Source organism: Poecile atricapillus, chromosome 30, assembly GCF_030490865.1.
Source record: "Poecile atricapillus isolate bPoeAtr1 chromosome 30, bPoeAtr1.hap1, whole genome shotgun sequence".
In the NCBI taxonomy this organism is placed as follows: Eukaryota; Metazoa; Chordata; class Aves; order Passeriformes; family Paridae; genus Poecile; species Poecile atricapillus.
The window spans coordinates 550522-571532 of NC_081278.1; the positions used below are offsets into that span (position 1 = coordinate 550522).

General features: G+C 41.9%; 1 protein-coding gene across 1 annotated transcript in view; it reads left to right on the forward strand.

Annotated features, from left to right (window-relative positions):
* Positions 1-1483: 1483 nt before the first annotated feature.
* The window catches only part of CNOT3 (CCR4-NOT transcription complex subunit 3), a 35428-nt gene continuing 15900 nt past the window's right edge, over positions 1484-21011 (forward strand). The window contains 10 exon segments of the mRNA XM_058859566.1: positions 1484-1641; positions 3429-3490; positions 4116-4183; positions 5739-5813; positions 8259-8348; positions 9282-9410; positions 11179-11274; positions 13893-14112; positions 18701-18723; positions 18725-18832. Of these exon segments, the coding sequence (XP_058715549.1) occupies positions 3466-3490; positions 4116-4183; positions 5739-5813; positions 8259-8348; positions 9282-9410; positions 11179-11274; positions 13893-14112; positions 18701-18723; positions 18725-18832 (834 nt within the window). The 5' untranslated portion in view covers positions 1484-1641; positions 3429-3465.

Here is a 21011-nt window from a genome sequence, read left to right on the forward strand (position 1 = left end):
TTGGGGCTTCTTTTGAGGGATTTTTGGGGCTTTTTTTGAGGGATTTTGGGGCTTCTTTTGAGGGATTTTTGGGCTTCTTTTGAGGGATTTTTGGGCTTTTTTTGAGAGGTTTTTGGGGCTTTTTTTGAGGGATTTTGAGGCTTTTTCTGAGGGATTTTGGGGCTTTTTCTGAGGGATTTTGAGGCTTTTTCTGAGGGATTTTGGGCTTTTTCTGAGGGATTTTGGGGCTTTTTTGAGGGATTTTGGGGCTTTTTCTGAGGGATTTTGGGGCTTTTTCTGAGGGATTTTGGGGCTTTTTCTGAGGGATTTTGGGGCTTTTTCTGAGGGATTTTGAGGCTTTTTCTGAGGGATTTTGGGGCTTCTTTTGAGGGATTTTTTTACTTTTTTTGAGGGATTTTGGGGCTTTTTCTGAGGGATTTTGGGGATTTATCTGAGGGATTTTGGGACTATTTTTGATGAATTTTTGGGGCTTTTTCTGAGGGATTTTGGGGATTTATCTGAAGGATTTTGGGGCTTTTTCTGAGGGATTTTGGGGCTTCTTTGAGGGATTTTGGGGCTTCTTTTGAGGGATTTTTTTACTTTTTTTGAGGGCTTTTGGGGCTTCTTTTGAGGGATTTTGGGGCTTTTTCTGAGGGATTTTGGGGCTTCTTTGAGGGATTTTGGGGCTTCTTTTGAGGGATTTTTTTACTTTTTTTGAGGGATTTTGGGGCTTTTTTTGAGGGATTTTGGGGCTTTTTCTGAGGGATTTTGGGGATTTATCTGAGGGATTTTGGGACTATTTTTGATGAATTTTTGGGGCTTTTTCTGAGGGATTTTGGGGATTTATCTGAAGGATTTTGGGGCTTTTTCTGAGGGACTTTGGGGCTTCTTTGAGGGATTTTGGGGCTTCTTTGAGGGATTTTGGGGCTTTTTCTGAGGGATTTTGGGGGTTCCCGCCCTCAGCGCTGTGGCCCCGCCCCCTCGGGCGGGCTCACGGCCGATCCCAGCCTCCTATTGGCTGCCTCAGTTCTGAGTTTGCCACGCCCCCTGCGTGCGGCCGTCGGTTATTGGCTCCCCCGCGCGAAGAAACAGCCAATAGCAGGAGAGCTCCGCGTGTGGCCCCGCCCTTCGCTGCAGAGCTCGGCCAATCGGAGGAGGTGTCGCCCACTCCCGCCACGCTCTGATTGACGGCGTTTCTGGCCAATAGGGAGGAGCCGTATGCGCGAGTCCCGCCTTGTGGGCGTGGCTGGAGCCGCACCCCGCCCTTTTTCCGCTATAAACACAGCGCCGCCAATGGGAGTGCGGGGATGCTTTGATTGACAGCGGCGCGAGGAGGCCGGGCCGCTCCGCGCTTCGTCCCGCCCCCTGTCGCCTTTATCCAATCACCGAGCGTCCTTCGCTGACGGGCGTTCGCTTCGGCCAATGGGCGCGCGCGGCGGGGCGGGGCGCGCGGACGGGGCGGGGCGGCGGCCTGAGGGAGCCGCCGCCATCTTGGATGCCGCTGAGGCCGAGTCGGCGCTGAGCGAACCGTGGGGGGGGGGGAGGGACGCGCGAAAAGGCGGCGGCGACCCCCGCGAGTCGCGACATTATCGCGACACTATCGCGACATCGTCGCCATTCCCCGGCCGGCAGGGCGCGCCTGGGCCGCTCCGCGAGCCTCCGGTGAGCGCGGGGAAAGGAGGGGGCGGGGAGCGGCGGCGGGGCCCTGGGGGGGGGGGGGTTTGGCGTGAGGGGGCGGCGGCGCTGAGGGGCGGCCTCGGGGGTCTGGGGGGGCTCTATAGGGGTCTATAGGGTCTGTAGGGGTCTGGGGAGGGTTTATGAGGGGCTCTGGGTGGTTATGGGGGTTTTTTAGGGGTTTGTAGAGCTCTGGAGCTGTTCGTGACAGGCTGAAGGTGTCGTGAGGGGTTCTATAGGGTCCTTATAGGGGCTGGCTGGGGGTCCGTAGGGGGCTGCAGCTGCCTATAACGAATCCTTCGAGCATCTATAGGTGCCTATAGGGATGTAAAGAGGTTCTGGAGGGTTCCAGGAGACGCTGGAGGGGTCTGTAGGGGATTTGTGAGGGTAGATGAGGCTCTATAGGGGATCTTTGGTGCTCTGGAGGGTCCATAGGGGCTCTGTGGGGAGCTGTAGGGGCTCCATATGGAATCTTTAGGAGCCCATTCTGTTCTGTGGGGGTCTATAGGGGCTCCATATGGGATCTATAGGAGCCCATTCTGTTCTGTGGGGGTCTGTAGGGCTTTTTGGGGGGCTATAAGGAGTCTGTGGGGGTCTATAGGGCCTCTGTAGGGGTCTGTGGGGGTCTATAGGGGCTCCATATGGGATCTGTAGGAGCCCATTGGGTTCTGTGGGGGTCTATAGGGCTTTTTGGGGGGCTATAAAGGGTCTGTGGGGGTCTGTAGGGGCTCTGTATGGGGTCTATGAGTGTCTATAGGGGCTCACAGAGAGCCTATAGGAGTCCTTTGGGTTCTGTGGGGCCTGTAGGGGTTGTGGAGGGATCTCTGGGGGCTCTATGGGGTCTCTGGGGGTCTATAGGTCCCTATAGGCATCCGTAGGACTCCATTGGGTGCTGTGGGGGTCCATAGGAGGCCTATAGGGTATCTATAGGGGTCTGTGGGGGCTCTCTATGGGGTTTGCAGGGGTCTGTAGGTCCCTATAGGGGTCTGTAGGGGTCCATTGGGTTCTGTGGGGATCCGCAGGGGTTCTATAGGGGGCCTGTAGGATATCTGTGGGTCTATAGGGTATCTATAGGGGTCTGTGGGGGCTCTCTATGGGGTCTGCAGGGCTTTGTAGGTCCCTATAGGGGTCTGTGGGGATCCATAGGGGCTCTATAGAATATTTTTGGGTCTATAGGGTATCTATAGGGGTCTGTGGGGGCTCTCTATGGGGTCTGCAGGGGTTTATAGGACTCTGTAGGGGTCTGTGAGGATCCATAGGGGCTCTATAGAGTATCTTTGGGTCTATAGGGTATCTATAGGGGTCTTTGGGGGCTCTCTGTGGGGTCTCTGGGGGTCCGTAGGTCTCTATAGGGGTCTGTGGGGATCCATAGGGGCTCTAGAGAGTATCTGTGGGTCTATAGGGTATCTATGGGGGTCTGTGGGGGCTCTCTATGGGGTCTGCAGGGCTTTGTAGGTCCCTGTAGGGGTCTGTGGGGATCCATAGGGGCTCTATAGGGGATCTGGAGGGTATCTGTGGGTCTATAGGGTATCTATAGGGGTCTGTGGGAGCTCTCTATGGGGTCTCTGGGGGTCTGGAGGGGTCTATAGGGGCCCTGAGGGGGGGGAGTGTCTATGGGGTGGGGTCTGGGGGGTTTTGAGGGGGTCTCAGGGGGATTTGGGGAGGGTTTTGGGGGATTTGGGGAGGATTTTGGGGGATTTGGGGAGGATTTTGGGGGTTCACGGGTGGGGTCTGAGGGGAATTTGGGGGTCCTGACCCTCCCCTCCCCCCCCCAGCAGGCGCCCCCCGAGGGGATGCCGAGAGCCCCCCAAAATGGCTGACAAGAGGAAGCTGCAAGGTGAGGGGGCACCTGTGGGGCGGGGCCGCCTCTGATTGGCTGGGACCGAGGGGGTGGGGTCGGGCGTGGGCAGAGAGAGGCTCTGATTGGCTGTGGAGCTCTGGGTGTGGCCCACGGCTGGCTCTGATTGGCTGCGGAGCTCAGGGTGTGGCCCACAGGTGGCTCTGATTGGCTGTGGAGCTCAGGGTGTGGCCCATGGGCAGCTCTGATTGGCTGTGGAGCTCAGGGTGTGGCCCACGGACGGCTCTGATTGGCTGTGGAGCTCAGGGTGTGGCCCACGGGCGGCTCTGATTGGTGCAGAACTCTGGGTGTGGCCCACAGCTGGCTCTGATTGGCTGCAGAGCTCTGGGTGTGGCCCACGGGCAGCTCTGATTGGCTGTGGCGCTCTGGGTGTGGCCCACAGCTGGCTCTGATTGGCTGTGGAGCTCCGGGTGTGGCCCATGGGCAGCTCTGATTGGCTGTGGAGCTCAGGGTGTGGCCCAAGGGCACCTCTGATTGGCTGTGGAGCTCAGGGTGTGGCCCATGGACGGCTCTGATTGGTGCAGAACTCTGGGTGTGGCCCACGGACGGCTGTGATTGGTTGTAACCCTGTGGGCGGGGCCTCCCCGCCTTGCCCCGCCCCCAGGTGAGATTGACAGGTGCCTCAAGAAGGTCTCGGAGGGCGTGGAGCAGTTCGAGGACATCTGGCAGAAGGTGAGGGGGAAACACCCCAAAATATCCCAAAATCCCCCCAAAAAATCCCAAAATCCCCCCAAAAAATCCCAAAATCTCCCCAAAATCCCCCCAAAAATCCCAAAATCTCCCCAAAATCCCCCCAAAAATCCCAAAATCTCCTAAAATCCCCCCAAAAAATCCCAAAATCTCCCCAAAATCCCCCCAAAAAATTCCAAAATCTCCCCAAAATCCTCCCAAAAATATCCCAAAATCTCCCCAAAATCCCCCCAAAAATCCCAAAATCTCCCCAAAAATCCCCCCAAAAAATCCCAAAATCTCCCCAAAATCCCCCCAAAAATCCCAAAATCCCCTAAAATCTCACCAGATCTCACAAAATCCACCAAAATTCCCCCAGACACCCCCCAAATCCCTCGAAATCTCCCTAATTCTCCCAAAATCCACCAAAATTCCCCCAAAATTCCCCCTAAATCCCCCAAATCCCTCCAAAATCTCCCAAAATCCACCAGAATTCCCCCAAAATCCTCCAAATCCATCCAAAATCCCCCAATATCCCCCAACATCACCCCAAAATTCCCCCGAATTTCCTCCAAATCCTCCGAAATTCCCCCTAAATCCCCCAAATCCATCCAAAATCTCCCAAAAACCTCCCAAAACTCAACAAAATCCACCAAAATTCCCCCAAAATCCCCCCAAATTCCCCCAAATCCATCCAAAATCCCCCCAAAATTTCCCAAAACTCAAAAAAATCCACCAAAATTCCCCCTAAATCCCCCAAAATTCACCCAAATTCACCCAAAATCTACAAAAATTCCCCAAAATCTCTCCAAAATTTCCCCAAAATCCCCCAAAATTCCCCCAAATCCATCCAAAATCCCCCCAAAATTTCCCAAAACTCAAAAAAATCCCCCAAAATTCCCCAAAACCCCCAAAATTCCCCCAAATCCATCCAAAATCCCCCCAAAATCTCCCAAAACTCAACAAAATCCACCAAAATTCCCCCCAAATCCCCTAAAATTCCCCCAAATCCACCCAAAATCTACAAAAATTTCCCAAAATCTCTCCAAAATTTCCCCAAAATTCCCCCAAATCCATCCAAAATCTACAAAAATTTCCCAAAATCTCTCCAAAATTTCCCCAAAATCCCCCAAAATTCCCCCAAATCCATCCAAAATCCCCCCAAAATTTCCTAAAACTCAAAAAAATCCCCCAAAATTCCCCAAAACCCCCAAAATTCCCCCAAATCCATCCAAAATCCCCCAAAAATCTCCCAAAACTCAACAAAATCCACCAAAATTCCCCCCAAATCCCCTAAAATTCCCCCAAATCCACCCAAAATCTACAAAAATTTCCCAAAATCTCTCCAAAATTTCCCCAAAATCCCCCAAAATTCCCCCAAATCCATCCAAAATCCCCCCAAAATTTCCCATAACTCAAAAAAATCCCCCAAAATCCCCCCAAATTCCCCCAAATCCCCCCAAATTCCCCCCAAATCTCCCAAATTCCCCCCAAATTTTCTCCAAAATTCCCCAAATCCCCCCAAAATTCCCCAAATCTCCCCAAATTCCATTTCCAGCTCCACAACGCCGCCAACGCCAACCAGAAGGAGAAATACGAGGCCGACCTGAAAAAGGAGATCAAGAAGCTGCAGGTTTGGATTTTGGGGTGAAAAATCCCAAATTTGGGGCTCCCCAAAAATCCCCTGCTTCTGCCTGGGGGGGATTTGGGGGCATTTTGGGTTTTTTTGGGGCATTTTGGGTTTTTTTGGGGGTTTTTTGGGGATTTTTTTGGGGCATTTTGGGGTTTTTTGGAGCATTTTGGGTTTTTTTGGGGTGTTTTGGGTTTTTTTGGGGCATTTTGGGGATTTTTGGGGAGTTTTGGGTTTTTTTGGGGCGTTTCGGGGGTTTTTGGGGCGTTTCGGGGTTTTTTGGGGATGTTTTGGGATTTTTTTGGGGCATTTTGGGGTTTTTGCGGGTTTTTTGGGGGCGTTTTGGGGGTTTTTTTGGGGAGTTTTGGGGTTTTTTGGGGTTTCTTTGGGGATTTTTTTGGGGAATTTTGGGGTTTTTTTGGGGCGTTTTGGCGTTTTTTGGGGTTTTTTCTGGGGCACTTTGGGGTTTTTTTGGGGCATTTTGGGGTTTTTTGGGGGTTTTTTGGGGATTTTTTTGGGGCATTTTGGGGTTTTTTGGAGCATTTTGGGTTTTTTTGGGGCGTTTTGGGTTTTTTTGGGGACATTTTGGGGTTTTTTGGGGTTTTTTGGGGGATTTTTTTGGGGAATTTTGGGGTTTTTTTGGGGCGTTTCGGGGGTTTTTGGGGCGTTTCGGGGTTTTTTGGGGATGTTTTGGGGTTTTTTTGGGGCATTTTGGGGTTTTTTGCGGGTTTTTTGGGGATTTTTTTGGGACGTTTTGGGTTTTTTTGGGGAGTTTTGGGGTTTTTTGGGGTTTTTTTGGGGATTTTTTTGGTTATTTTGGGGTTCTTTTGGAGAATTTTGGGGTTTTTTTGGGGCGTTTTGGGTTTTTTGGGGCATTTTGGGGTTTTTTTGGGGCATTTTGGGTTTTTTCGGGGAGTTTTGGGCTTTTTTGGGGATGTTTTGAGGTGTTTGTGGGTTTTTTATTGGGGTGTTTTGGGGTTTTTTGGGTTGGTTTTGGGGGCTTTAAGGTATTTTTTGGGATATTTTGATCTGTTTTTGGTAATTTGGGCTGGGTTTGGATTATTTTTGTCTGATTTTGGGATATTTTGGGTTGTTTATGAGGTATTTTGGGCTGGTTTTGGGGTATTTTGGGTTGATTTTGGGCACTTTTGGAGTGTTTGGGGTATTTTGGGCTATTTTGGGGTGTTTTTGGGTTATTTTGGGGTGTTTTGGGTTGGTTTTGGGGTGTTTTGGGCTATTTTGGGGGGGTTTTGGGGTGTTTTTGGGCACTTTTGGAGTGTTTGGGCTATTTTGGGGTGTTTTGGGCTATTTTGGGTTGATTTTTGGGTATTTTGGGGTATTTTGGGCTATTTTTGGGCTATTTTGGGTTGATTTTTGGGTATTTTGGGCTATTTTGGGCTATTTTTGGGGTGTTTTGGGGTGTTTTTGGATTATTTTTGGGGTGTTTTTGTGTCTTTTGGGCTATTTTGGGGTGTTTTGAACTATTTTGGGGTATTTTGGGCTATTTTGGGCCATTTTGGGGTGTTTTTGGGTTGATTTGGGCTATTTTGGGCTGTTTTGGGCTATTTTGGGCTATTTTGGGCTATTTTGGGGTGTTTTGGGCTATTTTGGGGTGGTTTTGGGCTATTTTGGGCTATTTTGGGGTATTTTGGGCTATTTTTGGGCTATTTTGGGCTATTTTGGGGTGTTTTGGGCTATTTTGGGTTGATTTTGGGCTATTTTGGGGTATTTTGGGCTATTTTGGGCTATTTTGGGGTGTTTTGGGCTATTTTGGGTTGATTATTGGGTATTTTGGGCCATTTTGGGGTGTTTTGTGCTATTTTGAGCTATTTTGGGCTATTTTTGGGCTATTTTGGGCTATTTTGGGGTATTTTGGGCTGTTTTGGGCTATTTTGGTGTGTTTTGGGCTATTTTGGGCCATTTTGGGGTATTTTGGGCTGTTTTTGGGGTGTTTTGGGCTATTTTGGGCTATTTTGGTGTCTTTTGGGCTATTTGGGGTGGTTTTGGGCTATTTTGGGTTATTTTGGGGTGATTTTGGGCTATTTTGGGCTCTTTTGGGGTGTTTTGGGCTATTTTGGGCCATTTTGGGGTATTTTGGGGTATTTTGGGCCATTTTTGGGTATTTCGGGCTATTTTGGGGTGTTTTTGGCTATTTTGGGTTGATTTTTGGGTATTTCGGGCTATTTTGGGTTGTTTTGGGCTATTTTGGGCCATTTTGGGCTATTTTGGGCTGTTTTGGGCTATTTTCGGTTGATTTTTGGGTATTTTGGGGTATTTTGGGCTGTTTTGGGCTGGTTTTGGGCTATTTTGGGCTGTTTTGGGTTGATTTTTGGGTATTTTGGGCTATTTTGGGATATTTTGGTGTGTTTTGGGCTATTTTGGGGTGGTTTTGGGCTATTTTTGGGCTATTTTGGGCTATTTTGGGCTATTTTGGGGTGTTTCTGGCAGCGGCTGCGGGACCAGATCAAGACATGGGTGGCCTCCAACGAGATCAAGGACAAGCGGCAGCTGATCGACAACCGCAAACTCATCGAGACGGTACCGCCGGGATTTGGGGCGAAAAACGGGGATTTTGGGAAAAAACCAGGAATTTCCGGGAAAAAACCCGGATTGGGGCAGAAAATCCCCGGATTTGAGACAAAAAACGGGGAATTTTGGGCAAAAAAACGTTATTTCAGGGGAAAAACAAAATGGTTTTGGGGCAAAACCCAGGAATTTTGGGCAAAAAAAGTGTGATTTTGGGGCAAAAAATGGGGTTTTAGGGAAAAAAAGGGGAATTTGGGGCAGAAAAATGGGATTTGGGGTAAAAAAAAGCTAGATTTGGGGCAAAAAAACCCGGATTTTGGGCATAAAAGTGGGAATTTTCGGCAAAAAAAAATAGGATTTTGGGAAAAATGGGAAATTTAGAAGGAAGATTTGGGTTAATTTGAGAAAAATGGGATTTTTAGAAGGAAAATTTGGAGTATTTTGAGAAAAATGAGGTTTTTGGAAAGAAAATTGGATTTTTTGGGGGGAAATTGGGATTTTCTGTGAGAAAAATTGTATTTTTAGGAGGAAAATCTAGATTGTTTTGAAAAAAATGGGGTTTTTAGGAGCAAAATTTGGATTATTTTGGTAAAAATGGTATTTTTAGAAAGATAAATTCGGTTAATTTGAAAAAAAATGATATTTTTAGAAAAAAAAATTGGGTTTTTTGGGGGGGGAAATTGGGATTTTCTCAGAGAAAAATGGGATTTTGAGGCAGAAAATTTTGGTTTTTGAGGGGAAATTGGGATTTTCTCTGAGAAAAATTCTATTTTTAGGAGGAAAATTTGGGTTAATTTGAGGGAAAATGAGATTTTTAGACAGAAAATTGCATTTTTTCGGTGCCCAAGGAGGATTTTTTGGGTTTTTTTTTGCCTCTCCCGGGTTTTGGCCGCTGGGGAATTTTGTGGAATTTTGATTTTTTACCGTTTTTGGGTTTTTTTGCAGCAAATGGAGAGGTTCAAGGTGGTGGAGAGGGAGACGAAGACCAAAGCCTACAGCAAGGAGGGGCTGGGGCTGGCCCAGAAGGTCGACCCCGCGCAGAAGGAGAAGGAGGAGGTCGGGCAGTGGCTGACGGTGAGGATTTACCCAAAAACTCCTTTTTTCTCCCCAAAAAACGGGGCTTTTCTGCCTTAAAATGGCTTTTTTTAGCATTTAAATGGATTTTTTCCTGAAAAAAATGGGATTTTTTTGACATTAAAAGCTATTTTTTTAGCATTTAAATGGATTTTTTCCTGAAAAAAATGTGATTTTTTGGCATTAAAAACAAATTTTTTGGCATTAAAATGGATTTTTTCTTTAAAAAATGTGATTTTTTGGCATTAAAAATAAATTTTTTGGCATTAAAATGGATTTTTTCTTTAAAAAAATGTGATTTTTTGGCATTAAAAACAAATTTTTTGGCATTAAAATGGATTTTTCCTGAAAAAAATGGGATTTTTTGACATTAAAAGCTATTTTTTTAGCATTTAAATGGATTTTTTCCTGAAAAAAATGTGATTTTTTGGCATTAAAAACAAACTTTTTGGCATTAAAATGGGTTTTTTGTTTAAAAAATGTGATCTTTTGGCATTAAAAACAAATTTTTTGGCATTAAAATGGATTTTTTATTTAAAAAATGGGATTTTTTTGGCATTAAAAACATTTTTTTGGCATTAAAATGGATTTTTTCTTTAAAAAATGTGATCTTTTGGCATTAAAAACAAATTTTTTGGCATTAAAATTGTTTTTTTCTTTAAGAAATGGGATTTTTTTGTGTTAAAATGGGTTTTATTTGCACAAAAATGTTTTTTTTTTAATGAAAATATATTTTTTCTTTAAAAGTTGGGTTTTTTTTTATTAAAAACCTTTTTTTTGAGATAAAAACGGTTTTTTTCCTTACAAAAATGGGGTTTTTAATCCTAAAAATCACTTGTCAAAAAAACTCACTTTATATGTTAAAAAATTTACTGTTTTGCCAAAAAATTCATTTTATTTGCCAAAAAATTCACTCTTCTCACCAAAAATTCACTTTTTTTGCTAAAAATTCACTTTTTCCTCCCAAAATTCACTTTTTTCCCCAAAAACTCACTTTTTTTCCTAAAAAATTCTTCTTTTTGCCTGAAAAAATCCTCTTTATTTGCCCAAAAATTCACTTTTTTTCCCCAAAAATTTACTTTTTCCCCCCAAAAATTCACTTTCTTTCCCCAAAATTTACTTTTTTCCCCAAAAATTCATTTTCTTGTTAAAAAAACGTTTTATTTGCCAAAAAATTCACATTTTTCCCCAGAAATTCACATTTTTCCCCAAAAATTCATATTTTTTCCCCAAAACTTCACATTTTCCCCCAAAAATTCACTTTTTCCCCCAAAAATTCACTTTTTTCCCCCCAAAATTCACTTTTCTTGCTAAAAAATCCCTTTTATTTCCCAAAAAATTCACTTTTTTTGCCAAAAAATTCACTTTATTTGCCAAAAAATTGACTTTTTTTCCCCAAAAATTGACCTTTTTCCCCAAAAATTCACTTTCTTTCCCCAAAATTTACTTTTTCGCCAAAAAATTCAGTTTTTTTGCTAAAAAATCCCTTTTATTTGTGAAAAAACTCACTTTTTTCCCCAAAAATTGACCTTTTTTCTCCAAAAATTCACATTTTTTCCCCAAAAATTGACCTTTTTTATCCAAAAATTCACTTTTTTCCTCAAAAAATTGACTTTTTTTCCCCAAAAATTCACATTTTTTCCCCAAAAATCCTGTTTTTTTTCCCACAATTTGCTATTTTTTGCTGTAATAATTCAGTTTTTCCCCTGGGGCGTTGTTACTTTGCCTGACCGCTGTTTTTGCCCGTTTCTGGCTGTTTTTGCCCCAGAACACGATCGACACCCTGAACATGCAGGTGGATCAGTTCGAGAGCGAGGTGGAGTCGCTGTCGGTGCAGACCCGCAAGAAAAAGGGGGACAAGGATGTGAGTGACCCAAAATCGCACAAAATCAACCCAAAACCATCCCAAAATGACACAAAATTACACAAAATCAACCCAAAATGACACAAAATCAGCCCAAAATGACACAAAATCAGCCCAAAATGACACAAAATCAGCCCAAAATGACACAAAATCACACAAAATCACACAAAATCACCCCAAAATTATCCAAAATCGCACAAAATCACACAAAATCACCAAAATCACCCAAAATCATCCCAAAATCACACAAAATCACGCCAAAAACATCAAAATCACACCAAAATGACACAAAATCAGCCCAAAATCACCAAAATCACGCAAAATCAACCCAAAATCGTACAAAATCACCCAAAATCAACCCAAAATCACCCCAAAACCATCCCAAATCACACAAAATCACCCCAAATTATCTAAAATCCCCCCAAAAACTTCAAAATCACACAAAATCACACAGAATCACCCCAAAATTATCCCAAAAATCCCAAAATGACACAAAATCAGCCCAAAATCACCAAAATCACCCAAAATCAACCCAAAATGACACAAAATCAACCGAAAATTATCCAAAATCACACAAAATCACCCCCAAACCACTCCAAAATCACACAAAATCACCCCAAAAATCATCCCAATTTACCCTAAATTACCTCAAAAATCATCCCAAAACCACACAAAATCACCCCAAAATTATCCAAGATCAGCCCAAAAATCACAAAATTATCTCAAAATCACCCAAAATAACACAAAATAACCCCAAAACCTCAAAATCACCCAAAACCACCCAGAATCACCCAAAATCACCCCCGAATCAACCCAATAATCATTCGAAATTACCCAAAATCACCCAAAATCACCCCAAAAAATGTTTTTTTCCCGTTTTCCCGTTTTTTCACCCCAGAATCAGGACGGGATCGAGGCCCTGAAGCGGCTCTGGGAGCTGGGAATTGATCCCAGTGATCCTGACCCCATTTTATCCCATTTTCACCCCATTTTAATCCATTTTATCCCATTTTAATCCATTTTTTTCCCGTTTTTTCACCGTTTTATCCATTTTTTCACCATTTTTTCCCGTTTTCCCAGTTTTTCTCCCCAGAAGCAGGACGGGATCGAGGCCCTGAAGCGGCAGGTGGAGCTGAACCCTGATCCCAGTGACCCCTGAGCCCATTTTATCCCATTTTCACCCCGTTTTTTCACCGTTTATTCGTTTTTCACCCCGTTTTTTCACCATTTTATCCATTTTTTCACCGTTTTTTCCCGTTTCTGGCTGTTTTCCCCCCAGAATCAGGACCGGATTGAGGCCCTGAAGCGGCAGGTGGAGCTGAACCCTGATCCCAGTGATCCCAGTGACCCCTGACCCCATTTCACCCCATTTTAACCCATTTTACCCCATTTTTACCCCGTTTTTTCCCATTTTTCCCATTTTTTCACAGTTTTTTCCCATTTTCCCGGTTTTTCTCCCCAGAAGCAGGACCGGATCGAGGCCCTGAAGCGGCAGGTGGAGCTGGGAATTGATCCCAGTGACCCCTGAGCCCATTTTAACCCATTTTATCCCATTTTATCCCATTTTAACCCCGTTTTTTCACCATTTTATCCATTTTCACCCTGTTTTTTCCCGTTTCTGGCTGTTTTCCCCCCAGAAGCAGGACCGTATCGAGGCCCTGAAGCGTCAGGTGGAGCTGGGAATTGATCCCAGTGACCCCTGAGCCCATTTTCACCCCGTTTTAACCCATTTTAACCCATTTTATCCCATTTTAATGCAGTTTTTTCCCGTTTTTTCACATTTTCACCCCGTTTTTTCCCATTTTCCCGGTTTTTCCCCCCAGAAGCAGGACCGGATCGAGGCCCTGAAGCGGCTCTGAGAGCTGGGAATTGATCCCAGTGATCCCAGTGACCCCTGACCCCATTTCACTCATTTTTACCCCATTTTTTCACCGTTTTTTCCCATTTTTTCACCGTTTTTTCCTGTTTTTTCACCATTTTATCAGTTTTTTCACCGTTTTTCCCATTTTCCCATGTTTTCCCCCCAGAATCAGGACCGTATCGAGGCCCTGAAGCGGCAGGTGGAGCTGAACCCTGATCCCAGTGACCCCTGAGCCCATTTCACCCATTTTATCCCATTTTAACCCATTTTATCCCATTTTAATCCAGTTTTTTCCATTTTTTCACAGTTTTTTCCCATTTTCCCGGTTTTTCTCCCCAGAAGCAGGACCGTATCGAGGCCCTGAAGCGGCAGGTGGAGCTGGGAATTGATCCCAGTGATCCCAGTGACCCCTGACCCCATTTCACCCCGTTTTAACCCATTTTTACCCATTTTATCCCATTTTAATCCATTTTTTTCCCATTTTTTCCCATTTTTTCACATTTTCACCCCGTTTTTTCCCATTTTCCCGGTTTTTCCCCCCAGAATCAGGACCGGATCGAGGCCCTGAAGCGGCAGGTGGAGCTGAACCCCAATCCCAGTGATCCCAGTGACCCCTGAGCCCATTTTATCCCATTTTCACCCCGTTTTTTCACCGTTTATCCGTTTTTCACCCCGTTTTTTCCCATTTTATCCATTTTTTCACCGTTTTTTCCATTTTTTCACCATTTTTTCCCGTTTCTGGCTGTTTTCTCCCCAGAAGCAGGACCGTATCGAGGCCCTGAAGCGGCAGGTGGAGCGGCACCGTTTCCACGTGCGGATGCTGGAGACGCTGCTGCGGATGCTGGACAACGACTCGATCCCGGTGGATCCGGTGAGGAAGCTGAAGGACGATGTGGAATATTACGTGGATTCCTGCCAGGAGCCCGACTTCGAGGAGAACGAGTTCCTCTACGACGACCTCGACCTCGACGACATCCGTAGGGACGGGGAACGGGGGGAAAACACCGGGAATTGGGAAAAAAATATATAATAATGGGGATAATGGGGGGAAAACGGGGAAAAAATGGGGAATTGGGGAAAAATATAATAATGGGGATAATGGGAATTGGGAAAAAAAATATAATAATGGGGGGAAAAAAAATAATAATGGGGGAAAAAAGTATAATAATGGGGGAAAAAAAATATAATAATGGGGGGAAAAAAAATATAATAATGGGGGGAAAAAAAATATAATAATGGGGATAATGGGGGAAAAATGGGGAAAAAACGGGGAATTGGGAAAAAAATATAATAATGGGGACTGGGAAAAAAAATACAATAATGGGGGGAAAAAAAATAATGGGGGGAAAAAAATATATAATAATGGGGATAATGGGGGGAAAAAAAATATAATAATGGGGGGGGAAAAAAAATATAATAATGGGGATAATGGGGAATTGGGAAAAAAAATATAATAATGGGGGGAAAAAAATATAATAATGGGGGATAATGGGGGGAAAAAAAAATATAATAATGGGGGAAAAATGGGGAATTGGGAAAAAAATATAATAATGGGGGGAAAAAAATATATAATAATGGGGGGAAAAATGGGAATTGGGGGAAAAAAATGTAATAATGGGGATAATGGGGGGAAAAAAAAATATAATAATGGGGGAAAAACATATAATAATGGGGGGAAAAAAATATAATAATGGGGGGAAAAAAATATAATAATGGGGGGAAAAAAATATATAATAATGGGGGGAAAAAGTGGGAATTGGGGGAAAAAAATATAATAACGGGAAAAATGGGAATTGGGAAAAAAATATAATAATGGGGATAATGGGGGGAAAAAAATATAATAATGGGGGGAAAATGGGAATTGGGAAAAAAATATAATAATGAGGGGAAAAAAAAATATAATAATGGGGAAAAAAAAATATAATAATGGGGGAAAAAAATATATAATAATGGGGATAATGGGGGGAAAAAAAATATAATAATGGGGGGGGAAAAAAAATATAATAATGGGGGGAAAAATGGGAATTGGGGGAAAAATATAATAATGGGAACTGGGAAAAAAAATATAATAATGGGGGGGAAAAAAAATATAATAATGGGGGGAAAAAAATATATAATAATGGGGATAATGGGGGAAAAAAAATATAATAATGGGGGAAAAATGGGGAATTGGGAAAAAAATATAATAATGGGGGGAAAAAATATATAATAATGGGGGGAAAAATGGGGAATTGGGAAAAAAAATATAATAATGGGGGGAAAAAAAATATAATAATGGGAAAAAATATAATAATGGGGGGAAAAATGGGAATTGGGGGAAAAAATATAATAATGGGGATAATGGGGGGAAAAAAATATAATAATGGGGGGAAAATGGGAATTGGGAAAAAAAAATATAATAATGTGGGGGAAAAAATATAATAATGGGGGGAAAAAATATAATAATGGGGGAAAAAAATATAATAATGGGGGGAAAAAATATAATAATGGGGGGAAAAAAAAATATAATGGGGGGGAAAAAAATATAATAATGGGGATAATGGGGGGAAAAAATGGGGAATTGGGGAAAAAATATAATAATGGGGGGAAAAAAAAAATATAATAATGGGGGGAAAAAAATATAATAATGGGGGGAAAAAATATAATAATGGGGGAAAAATGGGGGGGAAAAAAAATATAATAATGGGGATAATGGGAATTGGGAAAAAAAAATATAATAATGGGGATAATGGGGGGAAAAAATGGGGAATTGGGAAAAAAATATAATAATGGGGGAAAAAAAAAATATAATAATGGGGGGAAAAAAATATAATAATGGGGGGAAAAAATATAATAATGGGGGAAAAATGGGGGGAAAAAAAATATAATAATGGGGATAATGGGAATTGGGAAAAAAAAATATAATAATGGGGATAATGGGGGGAAAAAATGGGGAATTGGGAAAAAAATATAATAATGGGGGAAAAACGGGAAAAAACGGGGAATTGGGGAAAAAAATATAATAATGGGGGGAAAAACGGGAATTGGGGGAAAAATATAATAATGGGGGGGAAAAAAAAATATAATAATGGGGGGAAAAACGGGAATTGGGAAAAAAAAATATAATAATGGGGATAATGGGGGGAAAAAATATAATAATGGGGGGAAATGGGAATTGGAAAAAAAATATAATAATGAGGGGAAAAAAAAATATAATAATGGGGAAAAAAAAAATATAATAATGGGGGGAAAAAAATATATAATAATGGGGATAATGGGGGGAAAAAAATATAATAATGGGGGGGGAAAAAAAATATAATAATGGGGGGAAAAATGGGAATTGGGGGAAAAATATAATAATGGGAACTGGGAAAAAAAATATAATAATGGGGGGGAAAAAAATATAATAATGGGGGGAAAAAAATATATAATAATGGGGATAATGGGGGAAAAAAAATATAATAATGGGGGAAAAATGGGGAATTGGGAAAAAAATATAATAATGGGGGGAAAAAATATATAATAATGGGAGGAAAAATGGGGAATTGGGAAAAAAAATATAATAATGGGGGGAAAAAAAATATAATAATGGGAAAAAATATAATAATGGGGGGAAAAATGGGAATTGGGGGAAAAAATATAATAATGGGGATAATGGGGGGAAAAAAATATAATAATGGGGGGAAAATGGGAATTGGGAAAAAAAAATATAATAATGGGGGGGAAAAAATATAATAATGGGGGAAAAAATATAATAATGGGGATAATGCGGGGAAAAAATGGGGAATTGGGGAAAAAATATATAATAATGGGGGAAAAAAAATATAATAATGGGGGGAAAAATGGGAATTGGGGAAAAAAATATAATAATGGGGGGAAAAATGGGAATTGGGAAAAAAAAATATAATAATGGGGGGAAAAAAAAATATAATAATGGGGGGAAAAATATAATAATGGGGGAAAAAAAAATATAATAATGGGGGGAAAAATGGGAATTGGGAAAAAAAAATATAATAATGGGGATAATGGGGGGAAAAAATGGGGAATTGGGAAAAAATATAATAATGGGGGGAAAAAAAAATATAATAATGGGGGAAAAAATGGGAATTGGGAAAAAAAAATATAATAAAGGAGGGGAAAAAAATATAATAATGGGTGAAAAAATGGGAATTGGGAAAAAAAAATATAATAATGGGGGGAAAAAAAAAATATAATAATGGGGATAATGGGGGGGAAAAAAAATATAATAATGGGGGGAAAAACAGGGAATTGGGGAAAAAAATAATGGAAAAAAATGGGAAATTGGGAAAAAAGAAAACAGGGGGAAAAACAGGGAATTGGGGGAAAAAAATATAATAATGGGGATAATGGGGGGAAAAAATGGGGAATTGGGGGGAAAAAATATAATAATGGGGGGAAAAAAAAATATAATAATGGGGGGAAAAAAAATATAATAATGGGGATAATGGGGGGAAAAAATATAATAATGGGGGGAAATGGGAATTGGGAAAAAAAATATAATAATGGGGGGAAAAATGGGAATTGGGGGAAAAAAATGGGGGAAAATCGGGGAAATTGGGATAAAAAATAATGGGGGGAAAATGGGGAATTGGGGAAAAAAGATAATGGGGATAATGGGGGGAAAAATGGGGAATTGGGAAAAAAAATATAATAATGGGGATAATGGGGGGAAAACGGGGAAAAAACGGGGAATTGAGAAAAAATATAATAATGGGGATAATGGGGGGAAAAAATGGGGAATTGGGGAAAAATAATGGGGATAATGGGGGGAAAATTGGGAAAAAATGGGGGGAAAAAACGGGGAATTGGGGAAAAAAATAATGGGAATAATGGGGGGGAAATGGGAAAAAAACAATGGGGGAAAATGGGGGGAAAATCGGGGAAATTGGGAAAAAAATTGGGGAAAAAGAATGGGAAAAATAATGGGGAAAAACGGGAGGAAAAAACGGGGAATTGGGAAAAAATAATGGGAATAATGGGGGGAAAATTGGGAAAAAATGGGGGGAAAAATGCAGGGGAAAATGGGGAAAAATAATGGGGAAAAACGGGGGGAAAAACGGGGAAATTGGGGAAAAAATTGGGGGGAAAAACCGGGAAATTTGGAAAAAAAAAGGGGAGAAAATGAGGAATGGGGGGGAAAATAGGAGAAAAAAACAGGGAATTTTTTTAGGATTTTTTTTTAGGCTATTTTAGGATTTTTCTTTGAAGATTTTTTAGGATTTCTTTGGGATTTTTTTAGGGTTTTTTTAGGATATTTCAGGATTTTTTTTAGGATATTTTAGGAATTTTTTTTTAGGATATTTTAGAATTTTTTTAGGATATTTTAGGGAGTTTTTTTTAGGATATTTTTCAGATTTTATTTCAGATTTTTTTTCAGATTTTTTTTCAGATTTTTTTTCAGTTTTTTTTCAGATTTTTTTAGGATTTCTGGGCTCACAGGTGGGGTTTTTTTTTGGGGTGAATCCCTGGGATTTTGGGAGCACCGTGGGGATATTTTGGGGGTGTTTTGGGTGGGATTTTGGGGAGGGGGCTGCTGACCCAGCTGCCCCCCCTGTGCCCCCCCAGCGCAGGCTCTGGTGGCCACGTCCCCCCCCCAGCCATTCCCAGATGGAAGATGAGATTTTCAACCAGAGCAGCAGCACCCCGACCTCCACCACATCCAGCTCCCCAATCCCACCCAGCCCTGCTGCAAACGCTGTGAGTGACACCCCAAAACATCCCTGAAACACCCCAAAAATATCCCTGAAATATCCTGAAATTATCCTGAAATTATCCTGAAATTATCCTGAAATTATCCTGAAATTATCCCAAATTATACCCAAAATATCCTGAATTATCCTTAAATTATTCCACCACCTCCAGCTCCCCAATCCCACCCAGCCCTGCTGCAAACGCTGAGTGACACCCCAAAACATCCCTGAAACACCCCAAAAATATCCCCAAAATATCCTGAAATTATCCTGAAATTATCCTGTAATTATCCTGAAATTATCCTGGAATTATCCTGAAATTATCCTGAAATTATCCTGAAATTATCCTGAAATTATCCCAAATTATACCCAAAATATCCTGAATTATCTTTAAATTATCCCCCACCTCCAGCTCCCCAATCCCACCCAGTCCTGCTGCAAACGCTGTGAGTGACACCCCAAAAACACCCCCAAAATGTCCCTGAAACACCCCAAAAATATCCCCAAAATATCCTGGAATTATCCTGAAATTATCCCTGAAATATCCCGAATTATACCCAAAATATCCTGAATTATCCTTAAATTATCCCTGAAATATCCCAAATTATACCCAGAATATCCTGAATTATCCTTAAATTATTCCTCACCTCCAGCTCCCCAATCCCACCCAGCCCTGCTGCAAACGCTGTGAGTGACACCCCAAAACATCCCTGAAACACCCCAAAAAATATCCCAAAAATATCCTGAAATTACCCTGAAATTATCCCAAATTATACCCAAAATATCCTGAATTATCCTTAAATTATTCCCCACCTCCAGCTCCCCCATCCCACCCAGCCCTGCTGCAAACGCTGTGAGTGACACCCCAAAAACACCCCCAAAAATATCCCTAAAACACCCCAAAAATATCCCCAAAATATCCTGGAATTATCCCTGAAATATCCCAAATTATACCCAAAATATCCTGAATTATCCTTAAATTATCCACCACCTCCAGCTCCCCAATCCCACCCAGCCCTGCTGCAAACGCTGTGAGTGACACCCCAAAACATCCCTGAAACACCCCAAAAATATCCCCAAAAATATCCCCAAAATATCCTGAAATTATCCTGAAATTATCCTGAAATTATCCCTGAAATTATCCCAAATTATACCCAAAATATCCTGAATTATCCTTAAATTATTCACCACCTCCAGCTCCCCCATCCCACCCAGCCCTGCTGCAAACGCTGTGAGTGACACCCCAAAAACATCCCAAAATATCCCTGAAACACCCCAAAAATATCCTGAAATTATCCCTGAAATATCCCAAATTATACCCAAAATATCCTGAATTATTCTCAGATTATCCACCACCTCCAGCTCCCCCATCCCACCCAGCCCTGCTGCAAACGCTGTGAGCGACACCCAAAAAACACCCAAAAATATCCCTAAAACACCCCAAAAATATCCCCAAAATATCCTGGAATTATCCCTGAAATATCCCAAATTATACCCAAAATATCCTGAATTATCCTCAAATTATCCACCACCTCCAGCTCCCCAATCCCACCCAGCCCTGCTGCAAACGCTGTGAGTGACACCCCAAAAAACACCCCAAAAACACCCCAAAAATATCCCAAAAATATCCCTAAAATATCCCTAAAATGTCCTGAAATTATCCTGAAATTATCCCTGAAATATCCATAAAATATTCCTGAAATATTCCTGAAATATTCCTAAAATATTCTGAATTTATCTCTGAAATTATCCCAAATTTATTATCCCAAATTATACCCAAAAATATCCCAGAAATGTTCCTGAAATATCTCGAATTATCCCCAAAATATCCCAAAAACATCACCCAAAAAATCCCCAAAAATCCCAAAAAATCCCAAAAAAATCTCAAAAAAATCTCCAAAAAATTCCCAAAAAAATCCCAAAAAAATCTCAAAAAAATCTCCAAAAAAATCCCAAAAAAATCTCCCAAAAATAAATAAAAAAAAATCCCCAAAATCTCAAAAAGTCTCCAAAACATCCCCCAAAAAATCCCCAAAAATCCCCAGAAAAATCAAAAAAAATCCCCCAAAAATCCCCCTCAAAAAAATCTCAAAAAATCCCAAAAAATCCCCAAAAAAGTCCCCAAAAATTCCAAAAATTCCCCAAAAATCCCAAAAAATCCCCCCAAAAATAAAAAAAAAAATTTA